General features: G+C 43.4%; 1 protein-coding gene across 2 annotated transcripts in view; it reads left to right on the top strand.

Moving 5' to 3' along the window:
- The first annotated feature begins 3,461 nt into the window (after positions 1-3,461).
- Positions 3,462-21,513, top strand: part of GBF1 (golgi brefeldin A resistant guanine nucleotide exchange factor 1) — a 123,223-nt gene continuing 105,171 nt past the window's right edge. Inside the window, exons 1-3 of one of the 2 annotated variants that reach the window (XM_054729210.1) lie at positions 3,462-3,692; positions 13,788-13,893; positions 16,863-16,929. In XM_054729210.1, coding sequence (XP_054585185.1) covers positions 13,798-13,893; positions 16,863-16,929 — 163 coding nt within the window. In that variant the 5' untranslated portion in view covers positions 3,462-3,692; positions 13,788-13,797. Of the gene's footprint in view, positions 3,693-3,940; positions 4,160-13,787; positions 13,894-16,862; positions 16,930-21,513 lie in introns of those variants that run through there. The other variant, XM_054729211.1, reaches the window with a different exon arrangement.

Genomic DNA, 21,513 nt, shown 5'->3' on the forward strand with positions numbered 1-21,513 from the left:
CTCTCACTGAACCTCAGGGCTTGGACTGGACATTCCTCAGAGGCCTGGGCCGTTCACCTGTTAGCCTGCACTTTTTGGCTTGCCCAGGCTATGCTCTCCCAGCCTTAACAGGGCTAGCTTCTCCTTGGGGATACCAGGTTCAGTTCTGTGGGCAAGGTGTGGCCTGGGTGCTTGCTAATTAGGGAGTTGCAATGGATAGGACAGATGTCCCAAGGAACATGTGGAGTCAGGTCAGGTTGTTTGGGTGCCCGTGAGGGCCCTAACCCCTATCACACAATATGCTCCTAAGATAAATCTGACCAGTCATGTCTCTGCTTAAAATCCTTCAATGGCTCCTGCTTAAAATCCTGATTGTCCTCAGGATAAAGGGCAAGCTCCCTTGCCTGGCACATAGGACTTTCAGGATCTGACCCTGCCTTAATGTCCAATCTCCTAGTGGTTTCCTGCACACCTCTGGCCTTTCTTCTGACAGTAACATATTTCTAGCCAGTCTTCATCTTTAAAAAAAAAATACTTTTTTTAAATTGATTTCAGAGAGGAAGGGAGAGAGAAATAGCAACATCAGTGATGAGAGAGAATCCTTGATTGGCTGCCTCCTGCACGCCCCCTACTGGGGATCAAGTCCACAACCCAGGCATGTGCCCTTGACCTGAATCAAACCGGGGACCCTTCAGTCTGCAGGCCGATGCTCTATTCCCTGAGCCAAACTGGCTAGGGTTAGCCAGTCTTCATCTTGTCAATTTCTACTCATCCTCCTAAGCTCCACTGAGAAGCCTCATTATGTCTGGGAAGCTGTTCCTAAACTCCTGGGTTAGCCAGATGTCTAGCCTCTTGCCCCACAATCCTCCTGTGCACATACTCTGTTACCCACACACTATATTGAAGAGATCAGCTTATATGTTGTCCCCTATAATGCTAAGATTTAGGAGGGTAAGTATCATATCTCCCTCATGTTTCTATTCCTAGGCATAATGTAGGTACCCAATACTGAAATCTAAGAGGGAGATGTTCTGCCTGAGGTGATTGAGGTTAGCAGGGTCTAGGGCAGTGGTTCTCAACCTTTCTAATGCCGCAACCCTTTAATACAGTTCCTCATGTTGTGGTGGCCCCCAACCATAAAATTATTTTCATTGCTACTTCATAACTGTAATTTTGCTACTGTTAATGAATCGTAATGTAAATATCTGTGTTTTCCGATGCTCTTAGGCTCTACAGCAGCGGTTCTCAACCTGTGGGTCGCGACTCTAGGGCATTGCCATCTCTCTCTTCCTCATCTGTAACACACAATCCCATTCATGGTTTTAGGTTGGTTAAATTTTGGAGGTATGTGGGAATGGAGATGGGAGAGTAGGGAGTTTTGGCCCACTTGAAGGATTTTCCAAATTTTGGTTATCTAGGACCTCTCTGTCTGAGATAAACCTAAGAGACCAAATCCCAGTTTTCAAATGAAGTTGGAAAATAAATGGCTCAGAGGTACTGTGGAAAGAGGTGTTATTGTGGTTGTATCTTTTTCCTCTCTGTTTGGGTGATTTTCAGCTGGACCTAGAGACCAGGAGCCCAATGTGCAGGTGCAGGAAGTTGTTTAGGAGTTCTTCAGGTCTGATGGGTTCTTCAGATTAGAGAATCCTAGCACGTGGATGGTCTTTGGATGTCTGATTTTGAAACCACATTTCTATGGGGTTGGGTATATGGACTTGGGTCATCTATAAATGGGAGGAAATAGGGATAGAGTTGGTTTCTTTTTTCACTGCTTCCCAGAAGTCTCTTCAGGTCTGCAGGGACATCTGGGCTCCATTCTAGGAGACAGGCTAGGAATCCCACCAATCAATCTGCAAGAAAAAACCCATTTTACTGTCCTTTTCCTACACACTTTCACTTCTAGGTAATTCTAAATATCCTAGCAACCTCTATCCTCTTGTGCATGAGGAGCGGCACCTGGAGGTAGGAAAGTGAAGACTGGGGTGGGCATTTAGCCTTTAGGCTGCTTAGTATTTTAAGGCAAACAGGGAAGGCTTCAGTTTCCTGTCACTGATGTGGACTAACCCGTGTGATTAGCTTTGTTCCAGGTAGGTAAAAAGTGTCCAAGGCTTAGTATGAGAGGCAGAGCTGGGAGTCACAGCCTGATAGACTAAGTCATAAGAGATAGTGAAGGACAGTGGAAAAAAAAAAAAACTGAGCTGGCGACCGGGACACCTGGGTTTGTCTTTCTGCTCTGCCAATATGTAGTTATTCGAACGTGTGGGTGCTGTCTTTCCACTCTGGGACTTGGTTTCTATAAAATGAAGAGACCGGAATTAGATACCCAAGGTTTCTTCCACCTCTCTCTCTCTCTCTCTCTCTCTCTCTCTCTCTCTCTCTCGCTCTCTCTCTCTCTTTTCTATTTCTGCATGACAGGAACGGGGTACAAGACACAGAAACAGATGGGACAGACAACTCTATGAGAAGCCATACAGGGCTGGCAGACAGACGTGAGAGTGGGGGAGGGGAGGTTGGAATAAATTGTGGGACTGGTCCTAGGATGGAGGGAGCTCAGAAGCTGCCTCCTGTCGAAGTTTTCTCTCTCTCTCATGTTTTTTGTTTTTTTTTAAAATATATTTTATTGATTTTTTACAGAGAGGAAGGGAGAGAGATAGAGAGTCAGAAACATCGATCAGCTGCCTCCTGCACAGATGTGCCCGCAACCAAGGTACATGCCCTTGACCGGAATCGAACCTGGGACCCTTGAGTCCGCAGGCCGACGCTCTATCCACTGAGCCAAACCGGTTTCGGCTCTCTCATGTTTTTAAAAAATACATTTTAAAAATTGACTTCAGCGAGGAAGGAGAGAGAGATTGAAACATCAATGATGAGAGAAACTCATTGATCCACTGCCTCCTGCACACCCCTTACTGGGGATCCAGCCCTTGACCGGAATCGAACCCGGGACCCTTCAGGCCTCAGGCCGATGCTCTATCCATTGAGCAAACCAGCTAGGGCTCCAAGTGTTCTCTTAAGGGGCACGGCTTTGGTCCAGCTGATTTTGATAGGGAGTGGCCCAGGTGGGACAGGGAGGAGGGAGTCGAGTCGTTCGCTCGAGCTCTCAAAACGAACCCCGCCCCCTTTCCAACAAATGTAAGCTTCCCTCCCCATAATGCCCAGCAAACACTTCCAAGCGCACTGCAACCGAACTCTAGCTAACTCCACCTCTCCAACCGCCCAGCACAATTTCTCCCTTTTTATTGGCTTTTATTACTGTCACTCAGAGAGTCCTTATATCCGTTGGTTGTCCCTTACCTACCCCTTTCTTTTCCCTTTTAATCTCTCCTCCTTAGGCACAACCCATCTCTCGAAGACAATTTCCTTTCTTCGATTGGGTAGCGGGGATGCCACTTTTCACGGCGCAAAGCTACGATTGGCTGTGCGCGTCGGGGCTCGCGCAGTTACCAGGCAGCGGGCTAGTCTGAGGCTAGTCACCACGTCAGTGAGCTGACAGGCAGGGTAGCCGGCTCTACCGCCCGATCCGGCCGACTCTTCCCGGCCGCTGTGCGGTCCCTGATTGCGGCCTCCGCTCCCAGGAAAAGGGCTACTTCCCTTCTCCCATCTGCCGCCAGAGTCGGGAGAGCCGCTCGGAGACGCCTTCGAGGCCCGGGCTGGACATGAGCAGCGGCTGCCGGTCCTGGGACTAGGCCCCGCCATTTTGGATCCGCTGACAGGTCAGCGAAGTCTCTTCTTAGAGTTCCGGGGGTGTGAAGGCCGCCCTGACATCGCGATAGGGAATAAGGGGAGGAGGGCCCTTAATTTGGACGAGCCGGGGTGGAGTAAGCGCACAGGGGCAGGAATAAAAACGGGGGAGAGATTGTTGTGGCAGGCAGCTGGGAAGAATGTTGGGGGGCAAAGGTCAGGCCCTGGCCGCAGGAGGGGCGACTTCAGTTCTGACTTCTGACCCCTTGCAGGTGCCCGTATCCTTCCAGTGTTCCCAGGCTTAACCTAGCCTTGAGGCCCGCTCTTCCGGAGCTTTCTGCATCCTAAAGAGCCCATTCCTCAGAAGCTGAAAGCAAACCTGAAGAACCTTGTATCTAGGGTTATTAGACCTTAGATATGGAAATCTCTTGAGGTTGTGTCCAGTGTCCACTTCCGTGGGACTGCCCCATGAACAGCCGAGCCGCTTTATTGATACTGGGTAATGAGCTAGTGCAACATAGACTCAGGTAGTGAGGAGAGGTGTGGAGGGACTGAGGCCAGCAGTGTGAGCACCTGGGCTACCAGAGGCTTTCCTCTTACAGGGCGGCTCAGTTGCCATTCTGGGTCTGTATCTGTGGTTTTGTCTTCTGAGCTGGTTTCTTCCTGTACGCAATCTGTTTTACAGATATTCTCTCCTGGTGTATGTTTTTGGTCGGCATTTTCTCCCCAGGTCTTCTCTTCACTTGGTCTAAAGAGATGAGGTTCAATCACAAAGAAGCCACTCTTTTATGACATCTTTGGCTGAAAACAGAGAGGGATTTGAGGACTGGTGAAGTTTAGTGCTTTTGGCCGGCTCTATTTTTAGTGGGTAAAAAGAGTCATGAGAGATGTTCAGCCAATTTAAAAGTGTAGGGTCAAGCCCTGGCCGGTTTTGCTGAGTGGATAGAGCTCCCGACTGCGGACTCAAGGGTCCCGGGTTCGGTTCTGGTCAAGAGCACATGCCCAGGTTAGGGCCTTGATCCCCAGTGCGGGGCGTGCAGGAGGCACCCCATCAATGATTCCCTCTCATCATTGATGCTTCCATCTCTCTCTTCCTTTCCCTTCCTCTCTGAAATCAATAATAATAATAAAAAAAGAGTAGGGTCAGAACAGTAGAGTGAATGATGGAAGATAACCCAAAGAGTGGTTCATGGCACTGTGATGACATTTGATAAATTGCTGTATTGTTCCCCAAGGGTAAAGAGTGCCTTTAGAAATGACGAATAGTGAAGACAGTATTTTTATTTATTTATCTTTCCATTTCTTTTTAAAAATCTTTATTGTTGTAAGTATTACTTAAGCCCCTCCCCCCCCCCCCCCCATAACAACATAGAAATTTGTATTCCTTTAATTCAGGTACACAAGGCACTCCTCTCGGCCCCTGTGGAGGATACAAATGGAAAGGACTATTTTGGGATTGCTCTGCTCAGTTCATGCACTTCTTAAAAGCAGTACCATATATGTGCAGTGGCCTGGTTAGAACATGTAGCAGGGATGAAGTAGTATCAATCTAATGCCTTTCAGCATGTAGTGGACACTCAATAAATGTTATTTGTACCTAGTATTAGTTTATATATATCCATATATAGTTTATTGATTTGAGAGAGAGAGAGAAAAACATCAGTTTGTTGTTTCACTTATTTATGTATTCATTGGTTGATCTTTGTATGTGTCCTTACTGGGGATCGAACCTGCAACCTTGGTGTATTGGGACAATACTCTAACCAGCTGAGCTACCCAGCCAGGGCTCCTAGTATTAGTTTTAGTATGTGATCCTAAGTTGTGGCATGGTTCTGGTCCTGGCAGTCGGGACTTTTGCATGGTGAGGTAGTAGTGACAAGGAGAGTCAAAACCTGTATTAGAAGGGAAAACTATCTAGAATTTAGAGTGACTAAACTGTTTCTACCTAAAGCCCTCTGCCCTCCTGAAATTGTGTGTGTGTTGGGATAACATTTATTGATTTAAAATAAGTGGGATGGAAATGGTACAGGCAATGTTTGCATTTTAACTTTATGATCTAAGTTGCAGAATTAAAAAAAAAAAAGGCTAACAAAATGACATAGCCCAGGAAGTACCTAGGTTTGATGGGCCTGCCTTGCTCATCTGGGCTGATATGCCCTGTTGAGTCCTGTTGAGTTGATATGCTTTGCAAGATAGTGTGATCAATCCAGCATCTTTTCAGTTGGGCCTGGAGATGACTCAGGCATCAAAGATTTTCCCTTTCTGTACTTAAAAAGTCATTTTCTAGATAGGAATAGTTTTTCATTCCCTGCCCCCACCCAAAATCAGAAAATTTGTGCTTCTTTCAAGACATGTTTGAGCTCATTCTTCTTCTTTTTTCTTTTTTTTAAAATAGATTTTAATGATTTTTACAGAGAGGAAGGGAGAGGGATAGAGAGTTAGAAACATCGATGAGGGAGAAACATCGATCAGCTGTCTCCTGCACACTCCCCACTGGGGATGTGCCTGCAACCAAGGTACATGCCCTTGACCAGAATCGAACCTGGGACCCTTCTGTCCGCAGGCCGACGCTCTATCAGCTGAGCCAAACCGGTTAGGGCTCATTCTTTTTTTTTTAAAAAAATATGTTTTTATTGATTGCAGAGAGGAAAGGCGAGGGGGAGAGAGATAGAAACATCAATGATGAAAGAGAATCATTGATCGGCTGCCTCCTGCATGCTGCTCTCTGGGTATCAAGCCCACAACCCGGGCATGTGCCCCTGACCGGAATAGAACCCAGGATCCTTCAGTCCACAGGTCGATGCTCTATCCACTGAGCCAAACCAGCTAGGGCTGAGCTCATTCTTAAATGTAGATTGTATGTTCTGATCTTTACAGTGATGCTCATTGACACAGCAGAAACTCAGGTTGTAGATACTTCTCATGTGTAGCTGGGCACCAATCCCAGTTGAACTTGTAGTTCTCAGAGTTCCTCTACTATTGCACTTTCCTGTGTTCTAGAAGGCAGAATGACTGCCACTTTTAGATAATAACTTCATTGATAGGGTACTTAGACTGGCTATTGTGGGCAGCAAGAGTGGAAAAAGACACAGCTCCTGCTTTTGAGGAGACCCACTAACTTATACAGTACTCATTGGAAGGATTATCCTAGCGTTTATATGCCACTTGTAATGATTGATCACAGTCTGTCCCTGTGGTTCAGTGTGAGAATAGAATGATTCTGTTGTTGGGATAGGGTGGAGTTGAGTTGGGCGAGAAAGAAAGGTTCATTTTACCCTCAGGCTGGAAGAGCTATGTAAATGTAATTGGCAGTTATTTAGCTATTATTGTTCCTCTTTTCTGTTAGCATGTTCAATAGTAATTGTTTAATTAAATGAAAATATAATAGTGTGGGGATTTGGAGTCCCACTTGTAGTGGAAGTGATTGAGGAGGTAATGATTTGTTGCTGTTATATATAAAACAGGGATTACAAACTCAAATGACTGAGTATCAAGCAGGTAAATGTAAATGAGTGAAGTGAGCCAGGTGGGAATGTATTAGGATGTAGTAGGGACTGTAGTATACTAGAATGTGGGCATAGTATGCTAACTTTTCCTTTCTTTCAGAAGAAACTAGAACTTCAGATCATTGGGTTTGAAACTGTTGGCAATAGTTAATTTTTTGCAAACCTCTGCAGGTGGATTCTGCCCCATAACTGGATGATTACCCCTGATACACAAGATGGACAGGCCTTATGAGACTGTGGTTCTCTTTATATACTAGTAATCACACAGACTAACTTTTTATCTTGGTCCTACTCTGCCAGCTGTCACCTTTATACTTTGGATGCCCTAAGTCCGTGGTCGGCAAACTGCGGCTCGTGAGCCACATGCAGCTCTTTGGCCCCTTGAGTGTGGCTCTTCCACAAAATACCACGGCCTGGGCGAGTCTATTTTGAAGAAGTGGCGTTAGAAGAAGTTTAAGTTTAAAAAATTTGGCTCTCAAAAGAAATTTCAATCGTTGTACTATTGATATTTGGCTCTGCTGACTAATGAGTTTGCCGACCACTGCCCTAAGTTGTTTAAGGATGAGTGAGAGAAGCCTTATTTTATTTTTCATCTCTTACCTGGCAGAAGGGACATCTTTGAACAGCTTTGGACATACCTTAGTGGCTTGTCTTGGGTATAGTTCTTGGGATAAACTCAGAATCTCCAGAGGGAGGAGGTGCTATGGTAGAGCTGAGGTACATTGGTCACCTGATTATCAGGTTTGAGAGGATTTTCCAGTTGTGTCCCGTCAGGGCACCGGCCTTTTTCCTGGTTTGACTTTCTCTTACCTCCACCCTCTGAGTAAATTTCTTGAGCCCAGTAAATTGTTTACTAGTACAGTAATTCTTGGTCACTTTCAATAAAGCACAACTATGGTGTGTTCCTTGGCCAGCTCTGGAAACCTTGTACGCTCTACATCTTTAGTGCTCCTCTTGGTTCCTGAGCCACACCAGCTGGGCACAACTACTTTTATAAAGAGCCTAGTCATTTAAAAAAGCAGTTAATTAAAATTTAAAAATAGATAATAGGCAATATTGTATGTGACACAAAATTCAGAAGGTGCAAATTAACATACAGAGAAAAGTAAGTCTTCCTATCAACCCTGTTCTACAGTTCCCAGTTCTTTCTTCTGGAGGCAGTTTCTGTTAGCAGTTTCTTAAGAATCCTTCCAGAGACCCTGTCTGGTATGGCTTAGTTGGTTGAGCATCGTCCCTGCACCACAAAGTCCTCAGATGGATTCCCAGGTTGCAGGCTCAATCTCTGGTCAGGGTGCATGTGGGAGGCAGCTGATCAATGTTTCTCTCTTATCCTCACTCTCTCTCTCTCTGTAAAATCAATACAAATAAATTTAAGCAAAAATCCTTCCAGAGATATAGAACATACTCATCTTGCCTAAATAATTTGAGGAAGGAAGGATACTAAAGGTTTTATCTTTATTGATCCTTTAAATTATTTTCCAATTTCTTCTTCTTCTTGGTTTTCCTTCTCAGAAAAAATATGTTGTATGTTCTCATCTCTGAATCTTCTCAGGAAAAGAACATTGTTGTGTGCCTAAACCATTTGGAAAGCAGATAGTCTGAGACTAACCTAGTTATTTATTTAAATTGTCATTAAAATAAATTTTAAAAAATATATATTTTATTGATTTTTTTTTACAGAGAGGAAGGGAGAGGGATAGAGAGTTAGAAACATCAATGAGAGAGAAACATCGATCAGCTGCCTCCTGCACATATTGGGGATGTGCCCGCAACCAAGGTACATGCCCTTGACCGGAATCGAACCTGGGACCGACAGTCTGTAGGCCGACACTCTATCCACTGAGCCAAACCGGTTAGGGCAAAATAAAATTTGACTTACATTGAGTCCTGTTGAGTTGATATGCTTTGCAAGATAGTGTGACCAATCCAGCATCTTTGTATTAGATGCTTATGGATTGGGAGAGGTGTTATGGGCCTACACAAAATTTGTACCACTTATTTTTTTCTTTAGTGTAGTGTTTTTCATATTTCTCACTTTCTAGGGGTCCTGTCTTCTACAAAATATGCAAATGGAGCTACTTGCAGGATTCATTTAAAAAAGTATTTTTATTGCTTTCAGAGAGGAAGGGAGAAGGAGAGAGATAGAAACATCAATGATGAGAGTCATTGATCAGCTGCCTCCTGTACGCCCCCTACTAGGGACCTAGCCCGCAACCCAGGCATGTGCCCGTGACCAGAATCGAACCTGGGACCCTTCACTCCACAGGCTGATGCTCTATTCACTGATCCAAACCACCTAGGGCAGGATTCATTTTTTTCTCTATCTGGTTCAGTTTACTTTTAGATCCCACTAAACTCTATAAATGCCTCATGATCAGAAATGTACACTAATACATTCTTATAGTATATTAAAACATATAGATAGGCTAAAATATTTTCTGAATATACCCAGATTTTGCAGAACCTTCTCTAGAGATAACTATTGAATTTGGAGTACATCTGCCCAGACTTTTTTATTCTATGTTTGCTTATCTATCTATCTATCTATCTATCTATCTATCTATCTATCTATGTATAAAATATATTAAGTACATTTAACAACATGGATGACTCAGAAACATAATATTTTAAGGGAAAAGGGAAAATTGCAGAACATACAACATATTAGTTATATAAAGTATAACTATGCAGAATAATACTATCTATTGTTTAAAGATGCGTACCAATGAAGTAAAAGTATAAAACAGCATCAGATTTAGAATAGTGGGACCTATGGATGAAAGAGAGTAGGATATGATTAGGGAGCACAAATAGAGACTTCAGTTGTGCTATTCTTACTCTGGATACTGACCATTATGTTACTCTTTATATCTTACTATGTGTTAAATACTGCATGTTTTTTATTTTTTATTTTATTTTTTATTTTTTATTATTTTTTTAAATATATTTTATTGATTTTCCACAGAGAGAAGGGAGAGGGATAGAGAGCCAGAAACATCGATGAGAGAGAAACATCGACCAGCTGCCTCCTGCACACCCCCCACCGGGGATGTGCCCGCAACCAATGTACATGCCCTTGACCGGAATCGAACCTGGGACCTTTCAGTCCGCAGACCGACGCTCTATCCACTGAGCCAAACCGGTTTCGGCATGTTTTTTATTTTTTAAAAAATGTGTTTTTATTTATTTCAGAGAGAAGGGAGAGGGAGATAGAAACATCAGTGATGAGAATCATTGATTGGCTGCCTTCCCCACGCCCCCTACTGGGGATCGAGTCTGCAATCCAGGCATGTGCCCTGACGGAATGGAATTGCGATCTCCGCGTTCATAGTTTGGTGCTCAGCCACAGAGCCACATCAGCCGGGCAAATATTGCATGTTTTCAAAAACAAAAATCTAGCCCTAGCCGATTTGGCTCAGTGGATAGAGCGTTGGCATGTGGACCGAAGTGTCCCAGGTTCGATTCCGGTCAAGGGCACGTACCTAGGTTGCAGGCTCCTCCCCAGCCCAGGCAACCAATTGGTGTATTTTTCTCACATTGATATTTCTCTCTGTCTTTCCCTCTTTCTCCTACTCTCTCTAAAAAACTCAGTTGAAAAATATCCTCAGCCCTGGCCGGTTTGGCTCAGTGGATAGAGCATCAGCCTGTGGACTGAAGGGTCCCGGGTTCCATTCCCGTCAGGGGCACATGCCTGGGTTGTGGGCTCAATCCAGTAGCGGGTGTGCAGGAGGCAGCCAATCAATGGTTCCCTCTCATCGTTGATGTTTCTTTCTCTCTCTTCCTCTCCCTTCCTCTCTGAAATCAATAAAAATATATTAAAAAAGAAAAAAGAAAAATGTCCTCAGGTGAGGATTAACAAAAACAAACAAAAACAAAAATTTAGTATTTTGTGTACGGTGGGTTGATTTTTACATAAGTGATAACACACAATATGTCTGACAGCTGTTTTCATGTCTTATTTGTTTTGTGTCCTTAGTACTCTGTAAGATGCCTTATGCATAGTAGGTGCTCAGTAAGTAAATATCTGGAATTTTTTCTTCCCTTATCTATACTGTTTAACTTTCCTTTTGCCTGATCCAAATGTTTGTCTAACTGTATACACCAACATCCCTACCTTTGTCTTTCTAAGAAGGGTTTCTAAATCATGGAAAGTGTTGAGTTGGTCTTACATACCCCTAGGGTTTTCTATATGCCAAGAAGAAATTCTGTTGTGTTTTTGTTTGTTTGTTTTTGTTAATCCTCACCTGAGGATACGTCTTCCATTGATTTTCAGAGAGAGTGAAGGGGTGGGGGAGGGAGAGAGAGAAACATTGGTGTGAAAAGGACACATCAACTGGTTGCCTCCTGCACACTCCCCTACTGGGGCAGGGGTCAAACCTGTAACCCAGGTGTGCCCTTGACCAGGAATCAAACCCTTAACTCTTTGGTGCTCGGGCCAATGCTCTAACCACTGACCAATAGCTGTCAAAGCTCTGTTTGTGTTTTTTTTTAATATTTTCACCTGGGGAAAGAATTAAATATCTTTTCTAAGTGCTGTTCTAGGCAGCAAAGAAAATGGTAGTTAAGTGGTAGTTAAATTGGGAGCATTTAAAATACTAAAATAATATTTCAGTTTTACTTCAGAGAATCATATAGAAGTAGCTTTACAAAAGTCTACCTTTCGGTCTGCTTATTAGAGATTTCCTCCTATAAGCAAGTAAACTTGGCTTTTCCAAGGCTGTATTACTGTTTCTGTCCAGTTTTAGTGGCAGAATGGATGTAGTATATAAGTTGACCTATATATATAATTGATATATTTATAATATATATTATTGATTTCAGAGAGGAAGGGAGAGGGAGAGAGATAGAAACATCAATGATGAGAGAGAATCATTGATTGGCTGCCTCCTGCACAACCCCCACTGGACCATACCCTAACTGGGAATCGAACTATGACCTCCTGGTTCATAGGTCGATGTTTAACCCACTGAGCCATACCCGCTGGGCCAGCCTTCATTCTTTTCTTTTAACTTGAACCTTCATTATTACTTTATTGAGTGGATAAAAAAAGAACAATGGGAAGATCTGAAGTACCCTATATAATAAAAGGCTAATATGCAGTAGACTGAATGGCGGAACGACCGGTTGCTCTGATGTGCACTGACCACCAGGGGGCAGATGCTCAACTCAGGAGCTGCCCCTTGATGGTCAGTGGGCTCCCACAGGGGGAGCGCCACTCAGTCAGAAGCTGGGCTCACGGCTGGGGCGCGGTGGCAGTGGTGGGAGCCTCTCCTGCCTCCGTGGCAGCGCTAAGGACCCCTTGGAGAGCGGGCATTCCCTGAGGGGTCCTGAACTGCGAGAGGGTGCAGGCCAGGCTGAGGAACTCCCCCACCCCCATGCACGAATGTCATGCACCGGGCCTCTAGTATCTTTAATAAACTAGCAACACAGATATATCTGCATATCTAAAGGCCTCATAGGAAAGATTAAAAAAAATTTTATTGATTTTTTACAGAGAGGAAGGGAGAAGGATAGAGAGTTAGAAACATTGATGAGAGAAACATTGATCAGCTGCCTCCTGCACACCCCCTACTGGGGATGTGCCCGCAACCAAGGTACATGCCCTAGACCAGAATCAAACCTGGGACCCTTCAGTCTGCAGGCCGACGCTCTATCCATTGAGCCAAACTGGTTAGGGTGGAAAGATTTTTTTTTTTATTGTTAGTATTGCAGATGTCCCCCATTTCTCCCCATTGCCCCCCCTTCACTGAGCCCCTACCCCACCTTTGAAGAACTTTACATGTTTGCTAGAGATTGTTGAGGGACCTTTGAGAACTTTTCTGGATTGATGCTTTTTAAAAAATATATATATTTTATTGATTTTTTACAGAGAGGAAGTGAGAGGAATGAAAAGTTAGAAACATCGATGAGAGAGAAACATCGATCAGCTGCCTCCTGCACACTCCCTACTGGGTATGTGCCCGCAACCAAGGTACATGCCCTTGACTGGAATTGAACCTAAGACCCTTGAGTCTGCAGGCCAATGCTCTATCCACTGAGCCAAACCAGTTAGGGGTGATGCTTTTTTTAAAAATTGATTTTTAGAGAGAGAGGAAAGGAGAGGGATAGAACAATAAAAACATTGATGATAGAGAAACATCATCTATTGACTGCCTCATGCACGTCTCCTACTTGGGATTGAGCCAGTGATCTCTTGGTTCCTGGGTTGAAGCTCAACCACTGAGCCACACCCACTGGGCAGGATTGATGCTTAAAAAAAAAAAAGTTTTAATTAATTTTAGAGAGAGAGGAAGGGAAAGAAAGAAACATCAATGTGTGAGAGAAACATCAATTGGCTGCCTCTTGCACACCCCCCTACTGTGGATCGAGCCTGCAACCCTGGCATGTGACCTGACCAGGAATTGAACCTGCAACCTTTTTGTGCATAGGCTGACATTCAACCTACTGAGCCACACCAGCCAGGGCTGGATTGATGTGTTTTGAATTGTATGTTGAACTTCTAGAAATCTTGGTATTTAAAAGTTAAATTATAATTATAACCTTACCAAGTACTGATTTAAGCATGGATATGCTCTGGGTAAGCAAATATTAACTATACCTTTTTCTTAACTGTTTTGGTAGGTTTGCCAGGATGGTGGATAAGAATATTTACATCATTCAAGGGGAGATTAACATTGTGGTTGGGGCCATCAAACGAAATGCCCGATGGAGCACCCATATTCCATTGGTAAGTGGGGAATGGGCAGAAAGCTTGGTCACTGATTTGTTGTTAGGGATCTGTGCATAGTTAAAACAATAATCAATTTCCCAGTAATAATGAGGATAGTAGGAATTCAGAGTTGTTGTTCTTTTTTTTTCTTTTTTTTTCTCACAAGAGGATATATTTTTTCCCCCATTGATTTTTTTTTTTTTTGAAAGTGGAAGGGAGGGAGGGAGAGAGAGAGAGAGAGAGACAGACAGAGACAGAGACAGAGACAGAAATATTGACGTCGGAGAGACACATCAATTGGTTGCTTCCTGAATGAGCCCCAACAGGGGCCTGGGATCAAACCTTCAATTGAGGTACGTGCCCTTGACTGGGAATCAAACCCGAGACCCTCAGGTCCGAAGGCTAATGCTCTAACCACTGAGAAAAACTGGTCAGGGCTCAGAGTTGTTCTTGATATCAAGGACTTCCTGTTTTATTCCAGCTAATGTCAAATTTACAGGCTGCCTTTTTTTTCTCTGGGGCCTAAAAGATGATACCATTCTTCTTCTAACTATTTTTTGTAAATAACTTAAAGCTAGTATTTGGGACTTCTTTAAAATGCCTAAAAATGTCAGATTCCTTATATTCTAGGGCTATCACATTTATTTAATTAGTTTAGTTATTTATACATGGAGTATGGCTTGGTGATGGTATTCCTTGAGAATTCATCAAGCTTCTATACATAGAATAGGCCATATCTTGCCAATCAGATGAATAAGAAATTTACCTGTTATAAAGGTGGCTTTCTTTGTTGTATACATATGTTTAAGGATATTTTTTGTATAGTTGTATAAAACAATTTTTGCAAAAAATAGTTTAGACATTTTCAACTTGGTGTTTGGAAATTTCTCATGCTCATTTATAAAAATAGGTTGTTTTAGAAGTGAGAGTAGAGTCAGGAATGTCTTTGAAATGAGCATGTGTGGTTATATAATGAATATGAAGAAGAAGAGAGAATAATATACACTGAGTGGCCAGATTATTATGATTTCTGAACGCATAATATCTGGCCACTCAGTATATATATTAGAGGCTCGGTGCATGAATTCGTGCATGGGTGGGGTCTGGCCAGCCTGGTCAGGGGGAGGGGACATGGGCGGTTGGCCAGCCTGCCTGCTGGTCGAACTCCTGGTTGAGGGGACAATTTGCATATTAGCCTTTTATTATATAGGATATACACTGAGTGGCCAGGTTATTATGCATTCAGAGATCATAATAATCTGGCCACTCAGTTTATATATCTTAGTTTGTTTGGGATGCTATAACAAAATACCACAAACTGGGTAGCTTATAAACAACAGAAATTTATTTCTCACAGTTCTGGAGCCTGGAAGTCTGAGGTCATGATGCCAGCATGGTCAGATGAGGGTCTTCTTCTGGGTCTCTGATTTTATATTGTGTCCTCACATGGTGGAAGGAGCAAGAGAGCTCTCTTGGGATTCTATTATAGGCCATTAATTCCATTCATGTGGGCTCTGCCCTCATGACCTACTCATCCACCTTTTAAAGACCCCCACCTCCTGATTCTATCACATTGGGCATTAGTATTTCAACATGTAAGTTATCCTGTATAATAAAGAGGTAATATGCAAATTGACCCTCATCCCTCACAAGATGTCTGCCTATGACCAGGCCAGCGGGGGGCGGGGGAGGTTAGTGAGGGACGACCAAACGACTGAACAGCAGGCTGCATGGGGCAACCAGGCTGGCAGGGGGGTTAGTGAGGGATGACCAAACGACTGAACAGCAGGCTGCATGGGGCGACCAGGCCAGCAGGGGGGGCAGTTGGGGACGACCAGGCCAGTGAGGGGCGCTGTTAGGGGCAGCCAGGCTGGCGGGGGCAGTGCAGTTGGGGGCAACCAGGCTGGCACAGGGGGCAGTAAGAGGTGACCAGGCAGGTGGTGGGGGGCAATAAGAGGTGACCAGGCTGGTGGGGGGCGGGCGTTAGGGGCAATCAGGCCAGCATGCAGAGGCAGTGAGGGGCGATCAGGCTGGCGGGGTGGGGGCAGTTAGGGGCAACCAGGAAGGCAGGCAGGTGAGCGATTAGGAGCCAGCAGTCCAGGATTGTGAGAGGGATGTCTGACTGCTGGTTTAGGCCCTATCCTAAACCGGCAGTCGGACATCCCCCAAGGGGTCCCGGATTGGAGAGGGTGCAGGCTGGGCTGAGGGGACCCCCCGTGCATGAATTTCATGCACCGGGCCTCTAATATATATATATTTAATTTCAGAGAGGAAGGGAGAGGGAGAGAGATAGAAACAATGATGAGAGCCCTAACCAGTTTGGATCAGTGGATAGAGCGTTGGCCTGCGGACTGAAGGGTCCCAGGTTTGATTCCAGTCAAGGGCATGTACCTTGGTTGTAGGCACATCCCCAGTAGGGGGTGTGCAGGAGGCAGCTGATTGATGTTTCTCTCTCATCAATGTTTCTAACTCTCTATCCCTCTCCCTTCCTCTCTGTAAAAAATCAATAAAATATATTTAAGAAATAATAATAAAAAAGAAATAATGATGAGAGAGAATTATTGATGGGCTGCCTCCTGGGGACCTAGCCCGCAACCCAGGCATATGCCCTGACTGGGAATCGAACCGTGACCTCCTGGTTCACAGGTCAACTGCGCCATGCTGGCCAGGCAACATGTAAGCTTTTAGGACACAAACATTCAGACCATAGCAAATATAAAGGACCTAGCAATCTATGGTAGCTTGAGGGCTGTGGTCATGGTGTAGATTAATACTTCAGGATTTACTATTTTAGGTAAGCCCAGAGGACCTCTATGAATTAAGAGATTAAGGAACTAGAAAAAATGTTTACTAACTTTCTTTTCCTAAGAATAAAAACTTACTGGATTTTCTGGTTGGATTCAGAGAAAGAGCCCTTGATCTCTCCTTTGTTTCCTTTTTCCTCTGTGTCTGATAATGATTTAAAAAACAACACCTATTTGTTGCAGGATGAAGAACGGGATCCTCTGTTGCATAGTTTCAGTCATCTAAAGGAGGTTCTAAACAGCATAACCGGTAAGTCCTCACATGTATGTAAGATTATTTATCTTGGTAAAAAAGACATGTGTTTGATTTACTGCAGGGATGGAAAAACTTTTTTCTGAAAAGAACTATTGCAGGAATGGACAGACTTTTTCTGTAAAGTAAATATTTTGGGGTTTACAGGCCATAGTAACTACTCAATTCTGCCATTGTAGCTCGGAAGCAGACATAGATAATACTTAAGTGAATGAGTGATAAATCAAATTTTCCTTAAAAAAACAGGTTGCAAGCCAGGTTTGAGTCATGAGTATAGATTGCCCCTGGCTTATTGTATTGCTGATCCTTTTCCTTGAGTTCCTAAAAGGACATCCCTCTTTAGTGGGAATCAGCATTCATATAATTATAAGCTTCTTTCATTGTGTGAGTAATAAATAAGTTATTTTGGTTTGAACTACTTTCTTTGTCTACCTATGCATGCCATAAGGTAGGAAGTTGGTGGCACAAATAAAGTTTTTAGTATTTGCAACAAAACCTTCCTGTTTTCCTAACTGGTTTGGCTTAGTGGCTAGAGCGTCGGCCTGCAGACGGAAGGGTCCCAGGTTCAATTCCGGTCAAGGGCATGTACCTTGGTTGGGGGCACATCCCCAGTTGGGGGTGTGAAGGAGGCAGCTGATTGATGTTTCTCTCTCATCGATGTTTGTAACTCTCTATCCCTATCCCTTCCTCTCTGTAAAAAAAAAAATCAATAAAATATATTAAAAAACAACAACAACCTTTCTGTTATAGAAAGTCATTGTTGCTTTTAGGGCCTTAGCTCTCTGTAATACAGATCTTGAATCTTTGTGTGTTCCAGAATCTTTTTTTCCTTTTCCCCCCACCATGTTTCCCTAATGATAATAAGCTTATGTAATATTTATATGTTTAAAAATTTTAAATCCATTTTTATGTTTATTACCTTATTGAACTTTTACATAACCCTGTAGGGGAGGCATGGCATATATAGTCTCATTTTATGAATGAAGTTGAAGCCCAGAGACATTTTATGTGATTTAGCTGAGGTCACACTAATCTCAAGAGATAGAGTCGCCGAAACCGGTTTGGCTCAGTGGATAGAGCATCGGCCTGCGGACTCAAGGGTCCCGGGTTCGATTCCGGTCAGGGGCGTGTACCTTGGTTGCGGGCACATCCCCAGTGGGGGGTGTGCAAGGGGCAGCTGATCGATGTTTCTCTCTCATTGATGTTTCTAATTCTCTATCCCTCTCTCTTCCTCTCTGTAAAAAATCAATAAAATATATTAAAAAAAAAAAAAAAAAAAAAAAAAAAAAAAAAAAAAAAGAGATAGAGTCAAAACTAGAATTCTGGCCCCTGATGTCTGCTTTAGTGCCCTGTTCTATATTGCTTCTGTTCATGCAATTAGAGGAGAATGTACACAGGAATTGCCTTATATATGTACTAGAGGCCTGGTGCACGAATTCATGCACGGGTGGGGTCTGGCCGGCCCACCCCAATGGGGGCCCATTAGGCAGGGCCGGCAGTGGGGGCAGGGCCGTGGGCGGTTGGCCAGCCGGCCCCAATTAGGGTATTGGGGGCCAATCGGGGGCTGGGCTGGCCTGATCCGGACCCGGATCAGGCCGGTTGGTTGCCATAGTGCACGTCATAGCTACCTGTCATTCCGGTTGTTCCAGTTGTTCCACCGTTCTGGTCACTGGGCTTTTATATATATAGATATATACATGTGTTTTGGGTGGGGGAGGCAAGACTCAACACCTTTGGGTTTTTCAACAGGGGTGATAAAGACTAAAAGGGAAAGCCTCAGATCTGTGTTACTCTTGACTGTAAAGGACTTTTGCAATGTATTATCCTTGAAAAGAACTATTGCAGGGATGGACAACTAGTAACATATCTAAGACCACAATTGAAATCATTTTTAGGCTTTTGCAAATTACATAACAATAAACAAATACATTTTCTCCTTTTATGAGGAATGTAGAAGAATATCTGGAGAAAATTTCCTTTTTACTTTTCCTAAACATGGGCTGATATTATCTAAGGATTCACTACAATGTTTTCTTTAAAGGAGCAAATTCCACTTTATTGAAGACCATTTGAAATGTTAGCCAAGAAGGATCAAGTATAGAGGAGGTGGTTGTTAGCTAGTTAGCAGGGTGAATGTTGCAACTAGGAGGTAGATTCTTGTTTTATGGCCTGTACTGTAAGTGACTTTGATGCTTTAGAAAGAATTGACTGCCTGCACAGATTTTTCTTTCTTTCTGTCTTTTTTTTTTTTTTTTTTTTTTACTGAACAGATAAAGCTTACATATCCCAATAAGACAGAGTAGATATTTACAACTCCTTTTGGTGGGTAAGAGTGCAGAGTACTATCTTTCTAATAGATGTTAAAGGATTAAACAAGTGAGTATATTTGGAAATATTTGGCCAACATTTTATAACACAGCATGGTATTGGTTGGGAACACTCTAAAATGGCAGATTATAATAGCTTTGTAGGCCTTTTAGGCAGTCTGTGGACATTGAGGAGCTGAGGTGGTGCTGCTATCCTGACAGCCACATATCCTTGCCATTCAATCCATATCCTGTACTTGTTTTCTCTATCCTGATATATCCTGAGACTTAAGCTCAGAAATCATATCTGTGGTGAATGGTACAGTCCAGGACTTGGGGTCTCTGGACTAGGGGTCGCTAACCTTTCGGACCTCACAGACCACCAGTGGTCCCCGGACCACTGGTTGGCGACCGCTGCTCCAAAGGTTTCCTTAAACCAGCGGTCACCAACCTTTCGGACTTCATGGTCCACCAGTGGTCCTCGGACGACCGGTTGGCGACCACTGCTTTAGACCATGTGAGAGCTACCAAAGTTCAATCTGCTGCCTAACTTTCTTACATCCTTGGGTTAGGAATCCACATTATCTGCTCTTTGAAATTAATAAAACCAGAATGTGCTGAGGAGCCAGTTCTGTCTGTGGTACTAGGAACATACCTGGGTGTTACCAAGCTTTTCTCCAGACAAAGACAAAAGGTGCTAGTACTTTCTAGAGGCCAACAGATGTAGCAAATTTTGAAATTTTGCCAGCCAAGGTTGCCCCGTTGTTCTTGGGTTTTAGCTTATTACCTGCTTGAGAAAAATGATAGAGTGGACTCAGAGTAGGGCATTTCATGGTCTTCTGATTGGTTCTGACCCCCCACACAGTGTTGGCTTCTAGGAGCAGGTTTATGGGTGAGCTGCCCCTGTGGTCCTGGACTCTGCAATCCATGACCAATTTCTTGTTTCTTTACTGAAACGAACAGATTTTTTTTGATTGGCAGTGTCAGGAGGACTGCTTTCTTGGAAGCATGTTAATGGTAGGAGGCTGGGAAAGGGCTTTGAACTTGGAGAGAGAAACTAAAGAGACTGCCCTTGCCATGTGACTGGAAATGGTGTACCATTTAGATTGGAGGAAGTATGGCAGGAATTCTAGGACTTCCACTCAGTTTAACTCATGAAACTGATTTGGGCTTGGTCTCTTTTTACAAGAAAGCTTTCTATTTGCATTTCCCCCCTAGGCTTTCTGCTGGTTTAGTTGGTTAAGAATATCACTGTTGGTGCCCAGGCAGTGTGGCTCAATGGTTGAGCGTCCACCTATGAACCAGGAGGTCATAGTTTGATTCCCAGTCTGGGCGCATGCATGGGTTGCAGGCTTGATCCCCAGTGGGGAGCATGCATGAGGCAGCCAATCAATGATTCTCTGTCATCATTGATATTTCTCTCTCTCTCTCTTTCCTTCTCCCTCTCTAAAATCAATTAAAAAATATATTTTTAAAAAAGAATATCACTGTTGGAAATAGGTGGTTCATAGGACATCATCAGTAAACCAAAATGATGTCTTTTCTTTTTGTAAATGGTCAGAGAATAATTTACATATATAAGCACTATCTACTCCTCAGGAGTTAATAGCATTGTGAAGGAATAAGTCCATTATCTCTAGTAAGGTTGGTTAAGTCCATACCTATTATTCTTACAGATATGTAACTCTGGACCACATTTATAGTCAGTATTTGCCCAAACTGCCTGACAGTTTCATGTTTTGTAGCATTTAGAGTAATAGAATATTCTAATACCAAATCTAAAGATAAGGTTACACTTGGAAGATACAGGGTACCTAAAAACAAAGTTTGTGTATTTCTACTTTAGATAAGCCTTAGCTCACCACCAGTGAGACTTGTCAGCTGCCCCTTTTAGGAATTCTTTTAGGATGTTATTCTGAAGAAGAAGATGTGTGATTACCAGGGTTGTTGAAGGGGTGTGGGAAATGACTGCTAATGGGGACAAGTTTCTTTTTGGGTGTTGAAAATGTTCTGGAATTAGATAGTGGTGATGGTTATATCACTCTGTGAATATATGAAAAACCATTGAATTGTATAATTTAAAAGGGTGAATTTTTTTAATATATATATTTTTATTGATTTCAGAGAAGGGAGAGAGATAGGTAGAAACATCAATGATGAGAGAGAATCATTGATTGGCTGCCTCCTGCACGCCCTCTACTGGAGGGGATAAAGCCCGCAACCTGGGCCTGTGCCCTTGGCCAGAATCGAACCTGGGACCCTTTATTTTATTTTA

This window comes from Eptesicus fuscus, chromosome 17 (assembly GCF_027574615.1).
Source record: "Eptesicus fuscus isolate TK198812 chromosome 17, DD_ASM_mEF_20220401, whole genome shotgun sequence".
Classification (NCBI taxonomy): Eukaryota; Metazoa; Chordata; class Mammalia; order Chiroptera; family Vespertilionidae; genus Eptesicus; species Eptesicus fuscus.